Source organism: Sciurus vulgaris, assembly GCF_902686455.1.
Source record: "Sciurus vulgaris genome assembly, chromosome: X".
Taxonomy (NCBI): Eukaryota; Metazoa; Chordata; class Mammalia; order Rodentia; family Sciuridae; genus Sciurus; species Sciurus vulgaris.
The window spans coordinates 123,712,477-123,734,457 of record NC_136471.1 but is presented as its reverse complement, the minus strand read 5'-3'; the positions used below and the strand labels follow the sequence as shown (position 1 = coordinate 123,734,457).

At 37.2% G+C, this 21,981-nt stretch overlaps 1 protein-coding gene across 4 annotated transcripts in view; it reads left to right on the top strand.

Moving 5' to 3' along the window:
* The window catches only part of PPEF1 (protein phosphatase with EF-hand domain 1), a 141,529-nt gene that overhangs the window by 81,154 nt on the left and 38,394 nt on the right, over positions 1–21,981 (top strand). For all 4 annotated transcript variants that reach the window (XM_079122922.1, XM_079122919.1, XM_079122921.1 and 1 more), the window contains 3 exons: positions 16,133–16,299; positions 19,549–19,585; positions 20,520–20,669. In XM_079122922.1, coding sequence (XP_078979048.1) covers positions 16,133–16,299; positions 19,549–19,585; positions 20,520–20,669 — 354 coding nt within the window. The remainder of the gene's footprint in view (positions 1–16,132; positions 16,300–19,548; positions 19,586–20,519; positions 20,670–21,981) is intronic.

Sequence of the window (21,981 nt, the reverse complement as noted above, 5' to 3'; positions counted from 1 at the left end):
TTACTGAATACTTTCTTCCTCATCTGTTCTTTTATCCAGTGTGGTGTGAGTACGACTACAGGGTTGGAACTTGCTGCAGGCTGAGCAAGAACATAGCTTGAGAGGAAGTTATTAATATAGGGTTGCTGAGATACCTCACCACATTATTCTTGTTATCCAAGTGGTTTGTTTGACTTAATATTTCTATCATTATAATTGATCATATGCAGAAATGATCTGTCCACTGATTTATTCATTCACTAAATTTTTATTTGGTCTTTGTAGTGTTCAAGGGATCATGTAAAAACTATAGGAACATACAAAGATGAATACAAAGTCATTCATTTCACATTTTTTTATTGGCACATTATAATTGTACATTATAGTAGAATTTGTTGTTACATATTCATACATGCATACAATGTAACAATATAATTGGGTTAACTTTATTCCCCAGTACCTCTCCTTTCCTTTCCCTCTTTCCTTCCCCATCTGCTTCCTGTATTCTACTGGTCTCCCTTCTGTTTTCATCACTTACATTTAATAAATACCTTTTATGAATGGGGTACTCTGCTAAAGCTTGGCAGTATAGTATGATAAGATATGGTTGTTGGCCTCAAAGATATCATGGTTCAGTGGGAAGGTTGGCTAATACAAAAGACAAGATGACTGAGAGTCGAATGTGTTATGACTGGGATAAACATGCAGCTCCAAAGGAGCTCATCGGTGGGGCACTTAACTTCATTGAAGAATTCCTAGAAGAGGTGATACTTCTGACAACCCTTTCAGAGAATTTTAATAATTGAGTAGTGCCTAAATCATGAAGGAAAGTTTTAGAGGACCGGGAAAGATGTTACTCTTACATGCTTTTCCTGTGGTGCACTGCAATAAATGATGAAGTTCGCATCAATGACTGGGTGAGTTCCCTCCCACCTCGGTACTGGGGATTGAACCAGCATTCTACCACTGATCTATATCCCCAGCCCTTTTTATTTTGAGACAGAGTCTCGCTTAGTTGCCTAAGCTAGCCTTATTCTCCTGCCTTAGTGTCTTGAGTATCTGGGATTACAGGTGTGTGTCACTGTGCCTGGCCCAGTGTTTGGGTTCTTTAATATTTAATTATCCTTAAAAATTGTATCATTTAGCACCTTAGTACTGAGACATTTTTAGCTCTTATTCCATCTGGGTTGGAAAAGAATTCTTCCTCCCTGGGTACTATATTCTTAACTATGACAGACCTTTGCTAAAAGGTCAACTTTACATGACTTCAAATATAATTTTATCATCAAGTGAAATAATTTACATATCATTAGTTAGGTCATATTTTTAGATTTTATTTTCTGAAAAGGTTAATTCTAATCAGTCACTTTTGCTTAATTAGATTGACCAATTTGAAATACTTCTTTCAGAGCCTCACCCTTATTAAAATTATAAGATATTTTCCCTCATTAAACAGAAAGATTGAAATTTTAGATCAAGTATTGACAAATTGGTTTGTTAAATTGATGCTGTGAGTGGCAACCCCCTGGAGCTGAAAAAGAGATGCACATGGACAGAGAGAAGCTAATTAACTCTTAACCCTGTGGGCATCATACTGATGCTGTCCAGTGGAACCCACACTGTCTTGTTTTCCTTTCTTTCTCTCTTTTCCACCATCTTTGTCTCCTCACATGCATCATTTTCCAGCTGTGAAGGTAATCAAACATTTAAAAAAAGTTCTTTATCACTGAGATGCTTCACATTGCCACAGGGATCATCATTTTCCTTTTGAAATTAAGGCAGTATGTTACAATCAGAAGAACAGATCTCTGAAATAGGGTTTGCAAAAGAAATAAAAATTAATGTTGAGTTGAGGTCCAGAGGTTATTGTTTGATGTGCCTTGGGAGAATGTCCAAAAAATGTTAGGATAACTTCCAGATGTCTGTTGTAAAGTACTTCAGTAGGTAATAGGTGAGAATATAGAGAAATATTTTTGTGTCTATTCAAGTTAATTAGTTGTGGTCTGCTACCCCTCTATCCTTGCAAGATATTTGAATTCAGAATTGTAGTTTCTCTGGGTTTTTTGTTTTGTTTTGTTTTGTTTTTGTGTCTGTCAACTTAATCTCAATGCCATAGACGGTTTGTTATATATCATCTGCAGAATGATTCAGCTTTTGATTTAGTGGAACTAAGTGATGGATGGGTTATAGCATCAGTTTTTGCTCCTTTGAAGGAAGCCCAGAGAAACCTCAGGAACCAGAAGCATTAGTTCTTCATTGTCTTGTCTGTTTTACACTTCCCTTATTATTCTAAGACTAAAATATATTCTAACTCAGACTGTACATAGTAATTTGACTAATACTGAACCTATAAGACAGATATACATCCAAATAAACCTTGTCTGTTTTGGAGCCATTGCCTTGAGAAGCTTAACACTTACAGGAGTTCAGTATGCATTCAGAACTGCTTTTAAAGTCAGTTTCAGAGACTGTAACATATTCTACTGAATGAACTTCATTATCACAAATCTTAGTCTTTTGAAGTTGTGTAATTTTTTGAAAAGGTTAAAACTTGTCGTTGTCAAATGTGCTATGTAAGGAGGATGGCCTAGCTGACTGTTAACTATTTTTGGCTTAAAATGAAGTTTAACTAAAGAAATCTATTATTCTTTGCTCATAGTGGAAGTTAAATAAGACAGAGGCAGCAAACACTCCACCTCTAACAAAGTTTGGTTTAACTGGAGATGAAAAAATTTTAATACAAGAAAATCTGTCATCACAGTGGAAAACATGTTTACCATCCAAATGTAATACATTTAGATTGTTGAATGTTTTCCTCAAATTTTGAATTAAGGTTATGCTGGTTTCATGAAATTAATGGGAGAAATCTTTCTATTGTTTGGAGTAATTTAAATTTCTAGTTCTCAAACTCAAATTTGTCTATACACATTGTAATCACCCAGGTGATTTTAATATTCAGGCAAGGTTGGGAGTCATGGGTTTAAATAACATTAAAACTATTTGGTATTAAAAATTGAGAATAGAGTCTGCTATAAAACCACATGAGCCATGCATTGTTCAAGTTTTCTAGTTCTTTTGAATCCATTTTGATGTTTATTTTTTTTTAAGGAAATCAATTTCTTTAGATTGTAAAAGTACATTACTATAGATAATGATCTTTTTTTACATTTTTTTAATTTTTACTTTTCTCTAAGTTTTTAAAAACTTTAACCTTGTTTTTTATTCTTTTTTAACTTAATCCTGAATCAGGCTTATGATAGTTTTGTAAATTTGATTGGTTCTTTTAAAGAACCAACCTTTGGATTTATATATTTTCTTTTTCCTTAAATTTAGCTTTTATTTGCTTGATTCTATTATTCTTTTTCTACTTTATTTAGATGAATTAACCTCTCATAATAATGAAATGACATTTCTAATTTTAATTGGCCCTTCCATGGAACTTGTAATTTTATTTTTAATTTTCTCTTTGATACAATGCTTATCAAGACTACAATTATTCACTTTCAAGGATCTAAATTCAAGAAGCTAGAATTTTTCTAATCATACTTTATTTCAAATTTTACTGGATTATGAGAAAGTGTCCTAAGAAATGTTTTTTATTTTGAATTTGTTGAGGGTTTCTTTAAAGCCTTAAAGGTTGATTCTCATGAAGACTTCATGTACATAAGAAAAATTAATTGTATTTTCTATTTATAAAATTCTCCATAGAGCTATTAAAACATGTTTATTGATTGTATATTCAATTTTTGCATATTTTTTCTATTGTATCTAACTGTGTGTATTATATATTGCTTTGTAACAAGCTACCCCAATACTTAGTGCCTTAAAGTTACCAGATTTAATCTCTCATAATTCCTGTGGGTCAGAAATTTGTGTGCATCTTATCTGGGTCATTCCAGCTCAGGGTTTCTTCATGGGGAGACAATCAGACTATTATTGGTCAGGGCTACAGACACCTGAAAGTTTGGCTGAAGCTGGAGGACCCATTTACAAGGTAACTAAGTCACATGACTATAGACAAAACATTTCATTTCCTTGCTGAACTCATGGGCCTCTCCACAAGGCTATCTGAGTATTCTCATGATACTCATGATTCTCATGATTCTCATGTTGTCTTTCCCTAAAGTGTGTGATCCAGGAGAAAGAATAGGCAGGAAGCTACAATGTCTGTTATAACTTAATTTCCAAAGTTGCACATTATCACTTTTGTTTTTTTTTTTTCCTTTTCTCATGAGCAAGCTAGAAGCAGGTCACTAAGGCTGGCCTACACTCAAGGGGAAGCAAATGAGGCTTCACCTTTTAAAGGGAATGTTACTGAATTTATGGCCATTATTTTAACCTTTTTTTCCCCCTTTTTGATACTGGAGATCAAACCCAGCACCTAACACATGCTAGGCAGGTACTCTACCATTGAGCTACATCCCTAGCCCTGACATCTGGATAATTCACACATAGTGAACAAGCAAAAACTTGTTCTTTTGTATAGTGACTACAAACTCATGAACTGTAACTTTTTCATAAAGTGTCTTTTATTATGACATAATGTTGCTTTGTGACACCATTTAACAGTTTAATCTTAAAATCCACTCTGTTGAGTATTTAATATTTCCACTTTTTTCTCTTTATTGCATTTACCTTGTTTTCCATTTCCTCTTATCTACTTTCTTCATGTATATTTCTCATGAGCAAATTGTATCTGAGTTTTGTGTTTTAACACTTTCTAGTAATCTTGGCATTTTAATGGAAATTTAACCCATTTACATTTAGTATAACTATGGGTATATTTGAAAATTTTCCTTCTATTCTACTTTGCTATTTAACTTTGTTTTATCCTTTTCATTTCTTTTTTTCCCTTTTGGTAAAGTTTTCTTTTCTTGAGATAGGGCCTTGCTATGTTGCCCCAGGCTGGCCTCAAACTCATGATCCTCCAGCTTCAACCTGAGTAGCTGGGTAACTGTACTCAGTTTGAAGTGTTTTTTTTTTTTTTTTTTTTTTTTTTTTTGCATTTGGAATGTGTACTGTGCTTTTCCATTCAATGGTGATTACCTTCCAATTCCTGACATTCCTAGTAAATAACATTCCTAGAAATGACATTTCTCAAATAGCTCTAAATATATTCTTCTACTATGATCCTCTCACTTTTCCTGTAAGAGAAATCTTTATTTTTGTACTTTCCATATTCCTCATACAAAGAATATTTGTAGAACATTTTACTTTGCTTCTCTGATGTTCCCTGCAAAGCCTAGCTTTTGCTTATGCCATATTTCTGGGTCTTGACCATTATTAATTTTTATTTATTTAGTGTGAATAATTAACTTTTTTTATAAAATAATTTTCTACTTATAGAATACTTTCCTAGTATTTAAATGCAAGTTCCATAGTATCATATTGATTTATATTATATAAATATATTTCAAGGTTCATTGTTCACATCTATATTCTTTCCTTTTGGTCTTTTCCTAGTTTGAGGATATTTTACTTGTTGCTACTGTTATTTGTTTAGAGTATTTTCTTGAGTGTTTTCCTCTATGGGTCATATGGGTATTATCTTCAGTGAATGCAAGCTCCTTGAATACAAAGACTTTATATTATTTACTTCTGTGTTCTTAGCACCTAAAACTGTGCCTGGTATGTTGCAAGCAATCAATACATGTTCATTGTTTTTGTGTATTAGATCACTAAATATTCATATATGTCTTTCTTTCACTCTGAAGAACATTTATGTTGTTGGTGGTTTGTGATCCCTTATACATCTGCAAATATTTTTCTATCACCCTGAGATGTTAATGATATCTTGGTCAATATAGATTCTTGCTTTATAGTCCTTTTCTCTCTTTAATTTATAGATTTTCTTCTACCATCTCCTACCTCCCACTACTACAGATGCTAAGTCTGATGCCAGGCTGATTCTTTTCCCTTTGTAACTTGTTCTTTCTGGCTTCTTCTGAGGTTGTTACCAGGGAATAGGATTTTTCTTTTCTATTAACTATGTATAAGAGTCATGGTTTTCAAGATGGCGGCCTAGAGGGTGGCTGCATTACGTGTTGCTCCAGAACTCAGGATTCAAGAGAGGAGATATTGAGACGCTTGGGACCAACTCAAAGCAGCCGGGTGACTCTCACCCCCTGGGGGGGCATCCCGGATGGGACGGGGGTCCCGGAACGCAGGAAACTTTGTGAAGTAGAACTGCCGGCGAGACGCCCCTCCCCCCGCTGGAGCGCCATAGAGGAGGCCAGTCGGCACAGCACTGGGACTCGGAGCAGCCACTGGGGCTCCGGCGGCTGCCCGGGGGAGGAGAGGCGGGGAGAACTGTGTGGACTCAGGACACCGGGGCCTGCCCTGAGGAGGAGGAGAGGAGCGTGGCCACTTGGATTCGGAGAGACTGCGCCAGAGCTGCAGGCGGTTGCCAGAGGAGAAGCCGCGCGGCGAGCTGTTTGGAATCAGAACGACGCTTCTGAACCCCGGGGCCTGCCCTGAGGACGAGGAGGAAGAGGAGCAGCCGCTTGGATTCGGGCGACTATACGGGAACTACAGGCGGTTGCCAGAGAAGGGGCTGCGTGGCGAGCTGTTTGGACCCTGACCACTTCTGAACCCCGGGGCCTGCCCGGAGGAGTAGGAGAAGGAGGAGAAGGAGCGCGGCGGGTCCTTTGGACTCGCAGTGACTGCATTAGCGCTCCAGGCGGCTGCTCAGAGGAGAAGGCGAGTGGTGAGTTATTTGGTCTTAAAGTGACAGCTCCTGAACACAGGGGGGCTGCCTGGAGGAGAAGCGTGGTGGGACGCTTGGTCTTGAGGGACCACACCAGAGCTCCGGGCGGTGGCCCAGAGGACCCGTGCAGCGGGTCACGTGGATTCAGAGCCACTCAGAGGGACTGCTCCTGAACACCCGGGGGGTTATCTGGAGAAGGAGGAGGAACGGGCAGGGTCACTTCGACTCGGAGTGATTGATTGCCCCGGGCTACGGGTGGTTGGTGGGAGGAGGAGGCACGAAGTGAGTTTCTTGGACTCCTAGTGACCGCACCGGCATACTGGGCAGCTATCTGGAGGAAGAGGCCTGTGGCGGGTCTCTGGGACTCACAGCGATTGTTCGGGGCCACAGGTGGCTGCTCAGAGGAGGGGCCACGCAGCCAGGCGATTAGGTGCAGAACAGGGTCCCAGGATCTAGGAGGCTTCTGGGTGGAAGAGCCGCACAGAGACAGGCTTAGGGCGGAGCGAAGGTTCCAGGCCTATGGGCAAATTCTCTGAGGAGGGGCAGCCTAAGGAGATTCATCTGCAAAGGGTGAGGCTCCCAGGCCCAGGAGGTAGGGCCGGGCCCCTGGAAACTTTGCAGAGGAAGGCAGCCCAGCCCAGGCAGTAGATGTAAATTGAGGGGAACCTCTAGGAGGAAACTGACCAGCGAGACCTCCCCACCGGGTGAGTCTTCCCTGCTGGGTGAGGTTTCCCACAAGGACGGTAAAACCAGAGGCTCAGGCCCAAACAGGCCTTGCCTCAGCCCACAGCCTAGGTCCCCTTTGGATGACCATTGGTCAACAAGTGGAGGCACCTCTGCCCACTAGCAGGGAATATACCCCACCTGAAGGCCACCACTCCTAGAGAGGCAGCTTCCTTGTGGAGCACCGCATTATCAACCTCCTCCAAGACTTCAGCCTACTGAAGGCTAAGAGGGGATATATATAGAAATCTTCAGGGTCATTGTAAATCAACAGAGGAAATCTGCAATATCTCAGCGGTCCACTGATATCTGAACAACATGAGAAAACAAGGAAAGAAAATGCTGCAAACAAATCTAGATGTTACATCAATAAAACCCAATGACAGCATGGCAGAAGAAATGACAGAAAAGGAGTTCAGAATGTACATAATTAAAATGATCAGAGAAGCAAACGAGGAGATGAAAGAGCAAATGCAAGCATTGAATGATGAGATGAAAGAGCAAATGCAAGCATTGATTGATCGCACCAATCGACAGTTAAAAGAGCAAATACAGGAAGCAAAAGATCATTTCAATAAAGAGTTAGAGATATTGAAAAAAACCAAACAGAAATCCTTGACATGAAGGAAACAATAAACCAAATTAAGAACTCCATAGAAAGCATATCCAATAGGATAGAACACCTGGAAGACAGAACCTCAGACATTGAAGACAAAATATTTAACCTTGAAAACAAAGCTGAACAAACAGAGAAGATGGTAAGAAATCATGAACAGAATCTACAAGAACTATGGGATATCATGAAAAGGCCAAATTTAAGAATTATTGGGATTGAGGAAGGCCTAGAGAAACAAGCCAAAGGAATGAACAACCTATTCAATGAAATAATATCAGAAAATTTCCCAAATCTGAAGAATGAAATGGAAAATCAAGTTCAAGAGGCTTACAGGACTCCAAATACACAAAATTACAACAGACCCACACCAAGGCACATTATAATGAAAATACCTAACATACAAAATAAAGACAGAATTTTAAAGGCTGTGAGAGAAAAGAACCAAATTACATTCAGGGGGAAACCAATACGCATATCAGCAGATTTTTCAATCCAGACCCTAAAAGCTAGAAGGTCCTGGAACAACATTTTTCAAGCCCTGAAAGAAAATGGATGCCAACCAAGAATCTTATACCCAGCAAAACTTACCTTCAAATTTGACGATGAAATAAAATCCTTCCATGATAAACAAAAGCTAAAAGAATTTACAAAAAGAAAGCCAGCATTACAGAACATTCTCAACAAAATATTCCATGAGGAAGAGATGAAAAACAAAGAAGCAAATCAGCAAAGGGAGGAATTATCCTAAAGGAATTGTCAAATAAAGGAGGAAACAAGTTGTGTCAAACAAATAAATAAACAAAATTTTAAAAATGAACCAAATGACCGGGAAACCAAATCATTTCTCTATAATAACCCTGAACGTTAATGGCCTGAATTCATCAATCAAAAGACATAGACTGGCAGACTGGATTAAAAAGAAAGATCCAACAATATGTTGCCTGCAAGAGACTCACCTCATAGAAAAAGATACCCATAGATTAAAGGTGAAAGGATGGGGAAAAACATACCATGCACATGGACTCAGCAAAAAAGCTGGAGTATCCATCCTCATTTCCGATAATGTGGACTTCAAGCCAAAGTTAGTCAGAAGGGATAAAGAAGGTTATTTCATACTGCTTAAGGGAAGCATAAATCAGCAAGATATAACAATCATAAACATCTATGCCCCAAACAGTGGCTCATCTATGTATGTCAAACAAATCCTTCTCAATTTCAGAAACCAAATAGACCACAACACAATAATACTAGGTGATTTTAACACGCCGCTCTCACCACTGGACAGATCTTCCAGACAAAAATTGAGCAAAGAAACCATAGATCTCAACAACACAATCAATAATTTAGACTTAACGGACATTTATAGAATATTCCATCCAACCAAGAGTGAATACACTTTCTTCTCAGCAGCACATGGATCCTTCTCTAAAATAGACCATATATTATGCCACAAAGCTAATGTTAGCAAATACAAGAAGATAGAGACACTAGCATGTATTCTATCAGATCATAATGGATTGAAGTTAGAAATAAATGAAAGAGTAAAACACAGAAACTATTCCAACATCTGGAGGTTAAACAATATGCTATTATATGATGAATGGATAACAGAAGATATTAAGAAGGAAATTAAAAAATTCTTAGAGGTAAATGAGAACAAAGAAACATCATATCAAAACCTCTGGGACACTATGAAAGCAGTACTTAGAGGGAAATTTATTTCATGGAGCGCATTTAATAAAAGAAGTAAAACTCAACAAATAAACAACCTAACACTACAGCTCAAAGCCTTAGAAAAAGAAGAACAGAACAGCACCAAAAGTAGTAGAAGACAGGAAATTGTTAAACTCAGAGCTGAAATCAATGAAATTGAAACAAAAGAAACAATACAAAAAATTGACAAAATAAATAGTTGGTTCTTCGAAAAAATAAACAAAATTGATAAACCTTTAGCCACACTAACAAAGAGAAGACGAGAGAAAACCCAAATCACTAAAATTCGGAATGAACAAGGAAATATCACTACAGACAGGATGGAAATACAAAACATAATTAGAAGCTATTTTGAAAATCTATACTCCAACAAAATAGAAAATTTTGAAGACATCAACAGGTTTCTAGAGACATATGAATTGCCTAAACTGAATGAGGAGGACATAAACAATTTAAATAGACCAATTTCAAGTACTGAAATAGAAGAAGTCATCAAAAGCCTACCAACAAAGAAAAGTCCGGGACCAGATGGGTTCTCAGCCGAGTTCTACAAAACCTTTAAGGAAGAGCTCATTCCAATACTTCTCAAAGTATTCCATAAAATAGAAGAGGAGGGAACCCTCCCAAACTCATTCTATGAAGCCAATATCACACTGATACCTAAACCAGACAGAGACTCATCAAGGAAAGAAAATTTCAGACCAATATCCTTAATGAACATCGACGCAAAAATTCTCAACAAAATTTTAGCAAATCGCATACAAAAACATATTAAAAAGATAGTGCACCATGATCAAGTGGGTTTCATCCCAGGGATGCAAGGTTGGTTCAACATCAGGAAATCAATAAACGTAATTCACCATATTAATAGACTTAAAGTCAAGAATCACATGATTATTTCAATAGACGCAGAAAAAAGCATTTGATAAAATACAGCACCCCTTCATGCTCAAAACACTAGAACAAATAGGGATAGTGGGAACATTCCTTAATATTGTAAAGGCCATTTATGCTAAGCCCATGGCTAATATCATTCTAAATGGTGAAAAGCTGAAAGCATTCCCCCTAAAAACTGGAACAAGGCAGGGATGCCCTCTTTCACCACTTCTATTCAACATCGTTCTTGAGACTCTGGCCAGAGCAATTAGACAAACCAAAGAAATTAAAGGGATACGAATTGGAAAAGAAGAACTCAAACTATCCCTGTTCGCTGATGACATGATTATATATTTAGAGGAACCTGGAAATTCCACCAGAAAACTCTTAGAACTCATAAGTGATTTCAGTAAAGTAGCAGGTTACAAGATCAATGCCCATAAATCCAACGCATTTTTATACATAAGTGATGAATCTTCAGAAAGAGAAATTAGGAAAACTACCCCATTCACAATAGCCTCGAAAAAAATAAAATACTTGGGAATCAATCTCACAAAAGAGGTGAAAGACCTCTACAATGAGAACTATACAACACTAAAGAAAGAAATTAAAGAACACCTTAGAAGATGGAAAGATCTTCCATGTTCTTGGATAGGCAGAATTAATATTGTCAAAATGGCCATACTACCTAAAGTGCTATACAAATTCAATGCAATTCCAATTAAAATCCCAATGACGTACCTTACAGAAATAGAGCAGGCAATTATGAAATTCATCTGGAAGAATAAGAAACCCAGAATAGCTAAAGCAATCCTTAGCAGGAAGAGTGAAACAGGGGGTATTGCAATACCAGATCTTCAACTCTACTACAAAGCAATAGTAACAAAAACGGCATGGTATTGGTACCAAAATAGAAAGGTAGATCAATGGTACAGAATAGAGGACACGGACACAAACCCAAATAAATACAATTTTCTCATACTAGACAAAGGGGCCAAAAATATGCAATGGAGAAAAGATAGCCTCTTCAACAAATGGTGCTGGGAGAATTGGAAATCCATATGCAACAGAATGAAACTAAACCCATATCTCTCACCATGCACGAAACTAAACTCAAAATGGATTAAGGACCTCGGAATCAGACCAGAGACCCTGCAGATTATACAAGAAAAAGTAGGTCCAAATCTTCATCTTGTTGGTCTAGGACCAGACTTCCTTAACAGGACTCCCATAGCACAAGAAATAAAAGCTAGAATCAACCACTGGGATAGATTCAAACTAAAAAGCTTTCTCTCAGCAAAGGAAACTATCAGCAATGCGAAGAAAGAGCCTACAGAGTGGGAGAATATCTTTGCCAATCATACTTCAGATAGAGCACTAATCTCCAGAATCTATAAAGAACTCAAAAAACTCTACTCCAAGAATTCAAACAGTCCAGTCAACAAATGGGCTAAGGAAATGAATAGACACTTCACAGAAGAAGATCTACAAGCAATCAACAAACATATGGAAAAATGTTCAACATCTCTAGTAATAAGAGAAATGCAAATCAAAACCACCCTAAGGTTCCATCTCACCCCAATTAGAATGGCGATTATCAAGAATACGAGCAACAACAGGTGTTGGCGAGGATGTGGGGAGAAAGGTACACTCATACACTGCTGGTGGGGCTGCAAATTAGTGCAGCCGCTATGGAAAGCAGTGTGGAGATTCCTTAGAAAACTTGGAATGGAACCACCATTTGACCCAGCTATCCCACTCCTTGGCCTATACCCAAAGGACTTAAAATCTGCATACTACAGAAATACAGCCACATCAATGTTCATAGCTGCTCAATTCACAATAGCCAGACTGTGGAACCAACCTAGATGCCCTTCAATTGATGAGTGGATAAAGAAACTGTGGTATATATATACTATGGAATATTACTCAGCCATAAAGAATGATAAAATTATGACATTTGCAGGCAAATGGATGAAATTGGAGAATATCATGCTAAGTGAGATAAGCCAATCTCAAAAAGCCAAAGGACGAATGATATCGCTAATAAGTGGAGGTTGACACATAATGGGGGGGAGGGAAGGGTTAGAGTTAGGGTTAGGGAGGGGGGCAAGTATAGAGGAAGGAACTACTGTATAGAGGGTAAAGAGGGGTGGGAGGGGTGGGGGGAAGGGAAAAAAATAACAGAATGAATCAAACAACATTGCTCTATGTAAATTTATGATTACACAAATGGTATGCCTTTACGCCATGTACAAACAGAGAAACAACATGTATCCCATTTGTTTACAATAAAAAAAAAAAAAAAGTAAAAAAAAAAAAAAAAAAAAAAAAAAAAAAAAGTACTATAAAATATTACTATACCATATATAACATTTTATATATTGTATATATGTAATATATATATATTCCCAATTGGGAATTTAATTCATTAATATTTAGCTTAAAAACTATAATATAATGTCAGAGAAATTACTTAATTCATGACTTACCTAATTTAAATTATTTGTTCTACAAATTCTTCAATTATGGAGGATTGTAACCTCTTATCCAGAAGCTCTGATTGACAGTCAACTACAAATAAATGCTCTATGACAAAAACAAAAAACAAAAACAAAAACAAAAAAAAAAAAAAAAAAAAAAAGAGTCATGAGTTCTTTCAAATGCCTTCTTCTAAGACTCTTACCAGGAAATAGAGGTTTTTCTTTCCTGTTAATTATGCATAGGAGTCATGAACTCTTTCAGACTTCAAACTGAAGTCTTTTAACTGTAGAAAAATTCTTTTATTTTTATAATTATTATTTCTTTTCTATCTTCTCCTTTTCTCTGATTCTGGAATGCTTATTATTGGCATATTAGGTCTCTTGGCTCTGAAACTCTCTACTCTCATATATATTTATGAGTTCTATCATTTTGCTTTTTGTTCAGTGTGGGAGATTTTTTACCTGTTTACTCTTTGATAATGTAATTTACAGCCTTTTTTTTTTTTTGCTAATCCACTGCTATTTTAAATTTGAATAGCATATTTTTAATGCCAAGATTTTTTAATTTTTTGTTCTTTCTTTCTTCTTTTTTTTTTTTTTTTTTTTTGTGGTGCTGGGGATTGAACCCAGGGCCATGTGCTTGCAAAGCAAGTACTCTACCAACTGAGCTATATCCCCAGCCCTGTTCTTCCTTATATGCTCTTCTTATCATTTAAAAAATAGAGCTGTTCTCTGTCTCCTCCAGCAGTCCTGTTTCATTAGGGGTTGTCTACTTTAACACATCTGATTGGTCTTCCTCTCTCTGGTTGCTAGAGTCTCTTAATTACTAGCTTATTTCTGTTTTCTATTTTCTGCTTAAGGTAGCTCAAGCCTCTCCAGAGGTGGAGGTACAACAGTTTCTATTCCTGCATAAAGAATGTGAAAGGAAGTCTCTGTGTTTCTAGGTGCTCCTAAATGCAAGCATTCATGCCTTTTTAGCTTTTGGTATGTGAAAGAAGCTTCCCTATACCTTTTCTAGTAAGATCTAACGTTCTAACCCACCCAACTAGGACTACCCACATGCTCTGAGCATGTCCCTTAGTCAAGGTATCTAAGGGTCCCCTCAGCCTTAGTCCTTCTCCTTTCTCACCCCAGGGCTTTCTGCTGTTGCCCCTTTAGCCCCGTTCAGAGCCTAGATGTCACAACAGTCTGTAGCCTCCAGCACCCCTCCTGCTCCTCCAGCTACTCACCCCAGCCAGCTGAAACCTGGGGAAAGGAAGAGTGTCAGAGATGCTGAGTCCTTCCCCTTTTAAGTTTTGATGAGCAGTAACCTAAATTTTTGCAGCTGGTTACACTATCTAAGCCCTGTGTGAATAAGGTTATATGAATTAATATATTAAGAAAATGTAAAATAATGAAATCTTAAAATCAGAAGTAGCATGAAGGTCACAATAAAATTAATCTCTTCATTTGTATAGTGCTTTATAGTTTTTATATGGTTTTATACATATAATTTCATTTGAGTTCTAAAATAGTCCTGAATGGTAAGTAGGGAAGTAATCATTACCATTTTAAAGATGAATAAAAGGTAAAATAACATGCCCAAGGATACCTGGGTAATATGTGGAGCTGAACTAGAGTATTAGTCTTCTTACACCATGCTGGTGCTTATTTGTTTCCACTCACCTTCAGAACATTGTTACATTGCATAAATGATTTCTGAAATCCCTAAGTTATGTGTTGTAACCTGTATTATAGTTTTTCAGCTACTTTTATTATACTGATATGAACAATCTAAAATGTACATAAATAGTGGGATGTTGAGTGTAAAGTAATAAAACTTTCTTAGCAGTTTGAAATCTATCAAAAGAAGAATTTGAAAATAGTTTGAAAAAGATTAAGAATGTATTATTTCCTGAAGGTTAAATTTTTTGAAGGAAAACAATGCATTTTGATGTATGAGTACCTAGATTTTTCTCTTTATAATACATTTTTTAAACATTTGAATTTATCTTACTATGCAGGAGAAATGCACTCAGACATTTTCTTATCAGGTGTGACACTGAGAAAATGTAACCATGTTATATATATTCGTTTTGTCTTGGTTTTGTACTGTAGAAGTACATGAATTAATAGCTTTTATAAAACCAGTCCTGTGTCCTGATCTCAGCTCCTTTTCAATATTAACATTGTCTTTAAAAATATTATCTCATTCAATGCTGTGGCTCATGCCTGTAATCCCAACTACTTGGGAGACTGAGGTAGGGGGAATCACGAGTTCAAAACCAGCCTCTGCAACTTAGTCAGACCCTGTTTCAAAATAAAAAATAAGAAGAGGTTGAAATATAGCTTAGTGGTAGAATACCCCTGATTCAATCCCCAGTACTGGAGGGAAAAAAAGTATCTCATACTTAAAAGTGAGATTAAAAATATCTAGTGACTAATATGGCCCTGTCAGCAATCAGCCAGAATAACATGCTTACTATAGATACTAGGTGAGCTCACAAGTACACTGGCCCTGCACACAGTCATATCACATAGCATATTCCACTTGCCTGGGAACTTCATATCCATTCTCACAGGTGATCCAGGGAGGGATATAGTATCATCTTCCTTTTGCAAATTGAGGGTATAGTAGCCCAAAGAATTTAGATGTAGAGCCCCTTGAATGAAAGATTTCTGGCTGTTAGTTCAGTGTTCTACCCTGGATAGAAGTTTCCCTCTTTTTAGAGGAGAAAGAAGAGATGACAGCAACAATTTTTGATGGGACAATTATTAGCTCATTTTAGAGGAAACTCATAGTAAGTGGTGGGTAGAATGAGCAACCCCTGCCACATACTCCCTGGAATCTTCCTGTCCCAAGCTTCACTTTCAGGTCCCTTGCAGGAGATGCCTACCCTGGAAGAGGGAAACTGGCTCAAGTGGGTGAGCAGATTTTTTTCCAATGAAAGAACAAATTAAGCCTCTTTTCTCCATATTCAGGAACATTACACACAAGCCTTACTTGAAAACAGCAACATTAGTTTAACTGTTTTCCCTCCTTTCTTCTTTCCACAGAATGGTCTCCCATCGGGGAACAACCCGTATGTTTTTAATGGCGATTTTGTAGACCGAGGCAGTAACTCCATAGAGGTCCTCATGATCCTGCTTGTGAGTTTTCTTGTCTACCCCAATGACCTGCACTTGAACAGAGGAAATCATGAGGATTTTATGATGAATATGAGGTAAATTTAGCCTTTAGATTTCCTTTTATTTCCCACTCTGGAAAAATGCTGCCATGTTTAGTTCCCCACAGAGAGTTAGAAGCAAGGGTAGAAGAGGAGAGATGAGGGGAATCTCAAGGAAGACTTCAATTCTTAGCCCTATTTAAAACCCCCAGTCTTCAACTGAGGGTTAATTGCTCTAAAGCCCCCTTATTATCTTTTCTTCTAGTCCTATTCTTCCTTCTCTCTTTTATCATGTTCTTTTTCTTTCTCCCATACCCACCCTTCACAGACCAAATTACATGTTAGATAGGTGTATTAGGCCAATCTGGAGGCATGATATGTTCTATGAGCAGATTTAAATGGCATTGTCCTGTTGTTACTCTTTTGGCTTGCCTCAAATATTGTCTCAGAAACAAGCACCATGTTTTATATTGATGTGTGTATTTTTTTTAAGACATGGTAATTGCTTTTGGCATAGTTGTTGATAAACATTTTTTGGGAACAGCTGTAACATAGCATTTCAGCTATCTAACTTACTAAAGGTTTGATGAATAAAGACTGGTTAAATGGCTTAAGAATTTTTGCTAAAAGGCACAGAGGTAACAAATGTTCCTATTTCCCTTTTTCCTTTTTATTTTTATCTCTCTCTCTTTTTTTTTTATACCAGGAATTGAAGTCAGGGACACTCAACCATTGAGCCTTATCCCCAGCCCTATTTTGGGGTCTCACTGAGTTGCTTAACGCCTCACCCTTGCCGAGACTGGCTTTGAACTCACGATCCTCCTGCCTCAGCCTCCCAAGTTGTTGGGATTATAGGAATGCATCGCTGTGCCTGACTCACTCTCATTTTATGAAAAACAAAAATCAGTTTGTTCTTGGATAGTAGAAAGTATGGCATGTTTCATGCCTTTGGGCCCAGGCTTTTGGGTACCTTAATCAAAGCTCAGCAACAAATTAGTTTTGTCTTTGGGACAGTTTTCATACCTGGTCTGAGTATAGAGTTTCAATTCTATTTCTCAAAGTATAAGAAAACAAGTGCTAAGACTATGAAGAAAGAAAATCCCAGGACTATTATCAGAAACCCATATAAAATAGCTCAGTACTTTTATTTGGGCCTGCCATTTATCCTTTCATTTATTCAGTTAGCCAGATATATTTATCTAGTGCCTGTAATAGTTAATGAAAGAGTCATAACCCTCGCCCACATCTAACAGGAAAAACACATTGAGCAGGGCTTTCAAATGTGATGAGTTGATAAAGGGGGATCCAACCTTGTCTAAAGGGTGATGGAAAATTTTCCTATGGAAGTACTAGCCTGAGACTTGAAGGATGAATTAGGTAGTTGAGAGAGAAGAATGTCAGGGGGATGGGAACAGTGTTTCACAGTGAGGGGATGGTTTATGCAGAGTTTGAGACAAGACTTTTTAGACTTGAGAGTTCAGGAAGGCAGAAGCATAGAATGAAGGATAAGATGGTGCCTAATAGGGTTGGAGATGTAAGAAGTGGTTGGATGGTACAAAGGAATTTGCACTATTTTCTAAGGACAAGAGAATGTCATTGAAAAATATCATAAAATTTGTGTTTTAAAATGTAACAGGAAAAGGCTGTGGATGTAGCTCAGTGGTAGATTGTTTGGCTAGCATGTGTGAGGCCCTGGGTTCATTGCCCAATACTGGAAAAAAATATGATTTTTAAGAAGGGCAACAGCAAGAGTGGATACAGGGAGGTCAATTAGGAAGTAGTTGAAGAGATAGATGTTAGATTCTTACTTAGACTATGGTGGTAGTAATAGAGATGCAAAGAAATAAATTCAAGAGGACTTTAGGCAATGAAGATTTAAGGGTCAATAACTTGATTTGGGGGACTTGAAAGAGGAAGAAATCAAGGATGATTTCCAGATTCCTGGCTGGAGTTTTGGGGTACAGCCTGGAATCATTCTGAAGGAGAATAGTAAGTTCAGTTTGGGGTGAGCTGATCTGAGGTGCTGTTGAGTAGACAGTTGAGTATATGTACAGAGATCAGAAATTAAGTGTAGCCTGGAGTATGATCTTGTGGTATTGACAATAGGTAGTAACTGAAGCCCTGGCTGGATAGGGATGTGATTGCTAAGGGAGAAGGTGAAGGGAGGAGAGGATTTGGGACAGAGTCTGAAGGATTTAAGACTAGGTAGAGGAGAAGAACTTGCAAAGGAGATTCAGAATAGCCAGAAAAGTAGGAGGAAAAACCAAGAGAGTTTACTGTTGTAAAATCTAAGAGGAGTTTTCCAGAAGGATGGTATAGTCAACTGTATTTAGTGTTTCAGAGAGAATGAGAAAGGTGAGGACTACAAAGTGTACATTGGTTTAGCAACATAGAAACCTTTGGTGAGTACTGGGGCGAATTCATCTCGAAAACTGTAGAAGCCTGGTGTGACATGATTTGCATGGAAACTTAGGGTGAGTGTGCTGTTTCTACTTTACCTTGTTGGGTATTAAGTGTACATACTGTTATCCTAAAGCAAGGAAAAGTAATTGAAAATTTTTCCATTATTAAATTTCCCTTAGCTACTGCTAGTCAGGCATTAATGTTCCTGATACTTTCTATTAAAAAAAAAGCCCCGAATACCATTCATTACAGGACCTTTATCAGAGAAAGCATAAAGAGACAACTTTTTATCTTCTAGGCTTTTGTTCATCTTTGTTTAATCTTTTCATTTTTTCTGATCATTTACTGTAAGATATAGGATGTCTGAGAAATTCTATCTAAATGAAAAACCTTCTCCCATACAGCTTCCTCAGCTGCTGCAGTACACTTTCAAAAGACTTGCAGTCCTTTTTTAAATTTTTAAATATTTTTAGGTGTAGATGGACACAATACTTTTATTTTTATTTATTTTTATGTGATGCTGAGGATCGAACCCAGTGCCTCACACATGCTAAGCAAGCACTCTAACCACGTAGCTATAACCCCAGCCCCGACTTGCAGTCTTTGCACAACTCATGCCTATCACATGTTTTCTAAGTTGTCTTATAATTATTTCATGAAAAATTATTTTCTTTTCTCAATATGCTATAACCTCCTTGAGGGTGGGAACATGTCATTGATTGCTTTTGTTCTTTCCCATCATGCCTAGCAAAGACTCTGGTAAGTAACAGTTCCAACCGAAGTCTGATTTCTTAAGTTCCTAGTATAGGTGATAGTGAGATATCAAGGACTCCCCTTTTTTTCATGACTCATGTAAATAAGAATGATCAACAATTAATTATTTAAATGCTCACCTTTTTTAAGGTATGGCTTTACAAGAGAAATCTTGAATAAATACAAGGTAAGAGTCAAACTTTTAATTTTTTTTTGCATTCTCTTTGTTGTTTATGCAGAGACATTAAAAACAAAAAACAAATCAATAAAGACAAGATTATTGCTTTAGGAAAGGTGATGGGCCAGTTACTCAGAATTCATGCCAATAAAATAGAGGAATAGTAAGAAGTTCTTACTACTCAGAGTTCCCCCAACTCTGGACTAAACCACACTTTTTTTATTGTGATCTTTGTATTGGTTTCAGTGTAGATACAAACATATTCCATTGTTTTAAAGGTACCCACTGGGGATTTTTTTTTTAAACTCAGGTATGGTAAAATAGGCAGACACAGAAATGACTGTCATGAAAGAAGAGGTTTTTATTCATAGTTTCCTAGAAGTAGGAGGCACTGCATGCCACACTGGGAAGACCATGTGGAGAAGTACCAGAGTCCATCAGAAGGCACAGGGAGCCAAGGGAAAACATGGACAAGAACCTTTTCTGTGGTTTTCATGGGAAGGAACTGGCAAGGTGTCTCAGTGTAATAAAGTTTAAGATTGACTAGTTTGCATAATGTCAGCTTGCTGTGGAGCATGAGTTGTCCCTAGTTGTCTGGTAGCTGGCCGTGGGTGATTAGAGGCATAATGGCCCTAAGTGTGAGAGCCTAACAAAAGATGTTATTGAAGGTGTGGGCTCTGGATTGGTTGGTTTGCATGTGAAAGGTGAGTCATTTATTGTCTCTAGCCCTGGGAGGGGCAATGTGTGGGATTGGCACTCCCCAAGATGTCTAAATATCAAAAATACAGAATAAAAACCATGATTAATACATGATAGTTGATTAGTGACTCCTTGGTGACTTCCTTTGGGCGGCATGAATACTTGTTTTTTGTCCATGCATTGGGACTGTTCAATAAGCTGGACCTATCAGAAAAATGAAACTTACTCAAGTTCTTACTTACAGTTGCATGGAAAAAAAATCTTGCAAATCTTGGAAGAAGTCTATACCTTGCTCCCAATTGGTACTATTATTGACAATGAAATTCTGGTGATACATGGCGGGATATCTGAGTCCACAGATTTGAATTTACTCCACCGCCTAGAGAGAAGCAAAGTAAGAATATTTGCATTAATCATATCTCAGAGGTTTATAATAGAATATGTACCTCTTTTCATTTATCATTTTGAATTGATTTGAATTTTAGTGGTGGTTTTAATTCTGAAAAGATTAGTACAAATTTTAAGAAAATCTATGATTGCATTCATGATAAAGAACTAAATGGGTAACTTCTATATATGGAAAATAATTTCTTAAAAAATTTATGTTGAAAGTGGAAAAATGAGAAAATGTTGGCTTTTTATATAGTTTGTAAAAATGAAAAATTCTGATTTTTAAAAGTTAAAATATCCATTAATTCATTTACATGGTATAAAATGCATATAATATAAAATTTACCATTGTAACCATTTTAAAGTTTATAGTTCAATAGCATTAAGTACATTCACATTTTTGTGCCACCATCACCACTATGACCACCATCCGTATACAGAATTTTTCATCTTCTAAGACTGAAACCATACACATTATATAATAACTCCCCATTCTCCTCCTCCCTCCAGCCACAGTAACCAGTATTCTATTTTCTGTCTCTATGAATTTGACTACTCTGGGTACCTTGTATAATTAGAATCATACAGCAGTTTTAAAAAATATGATTTTCCTTATACTTCAAATGGATCAGGATAATTATTTTTAAATACTTTAACTGTAAATAAGTGTATTAAATAAGTGTACAGCAAAGGCAGAAAAGGAACCTGTATAGAACCTCTGAGAGAAGTGGCTATGTGGTGTCTGTAAATATTCCACACCTAGTGAAGGGCTTCTTGGATGGGCCTTATATATGAGTTGTCTTCTTCCTCTACCAGAGCTAAGCTGGAGCCTCCAGACTAGAGACTGAAGGGGTGCCACATGGGCATGAGGACCAATGGAGCTATGAAGCCAAATGATGGCATATGGTCTTAGTGGGAAACCTGAATCATTACACCTCAGGAATAATAATCAACTTCCAACCAATCTACACAGGCAGATCTAGAGCTGGAATTGAATCTGATAGAGACAGAAATGTTACCCCATTGCACCTTGAGGTTTTTGAGCCTCTATACCTTTATACACGTGAGCTATAATATTGGTGTTATCATCTTTTCATACTTTTAATTTAAGCTTAATATAACCTAAACTAGGTCAGTTGCCCTTTATATACTTTCAGGCCTCTTATATATATCCTTTATAACAATCACCAAAATAATAAGGATTCATGGGACTGTTCTTACTATATTCCCCTGCTTCTTCCGTTCACTGATAATACCTCAGCACCTGAGATATAGTAAGTACTTAATATTTGTTAAATATCTCTTAAGAGATTTAA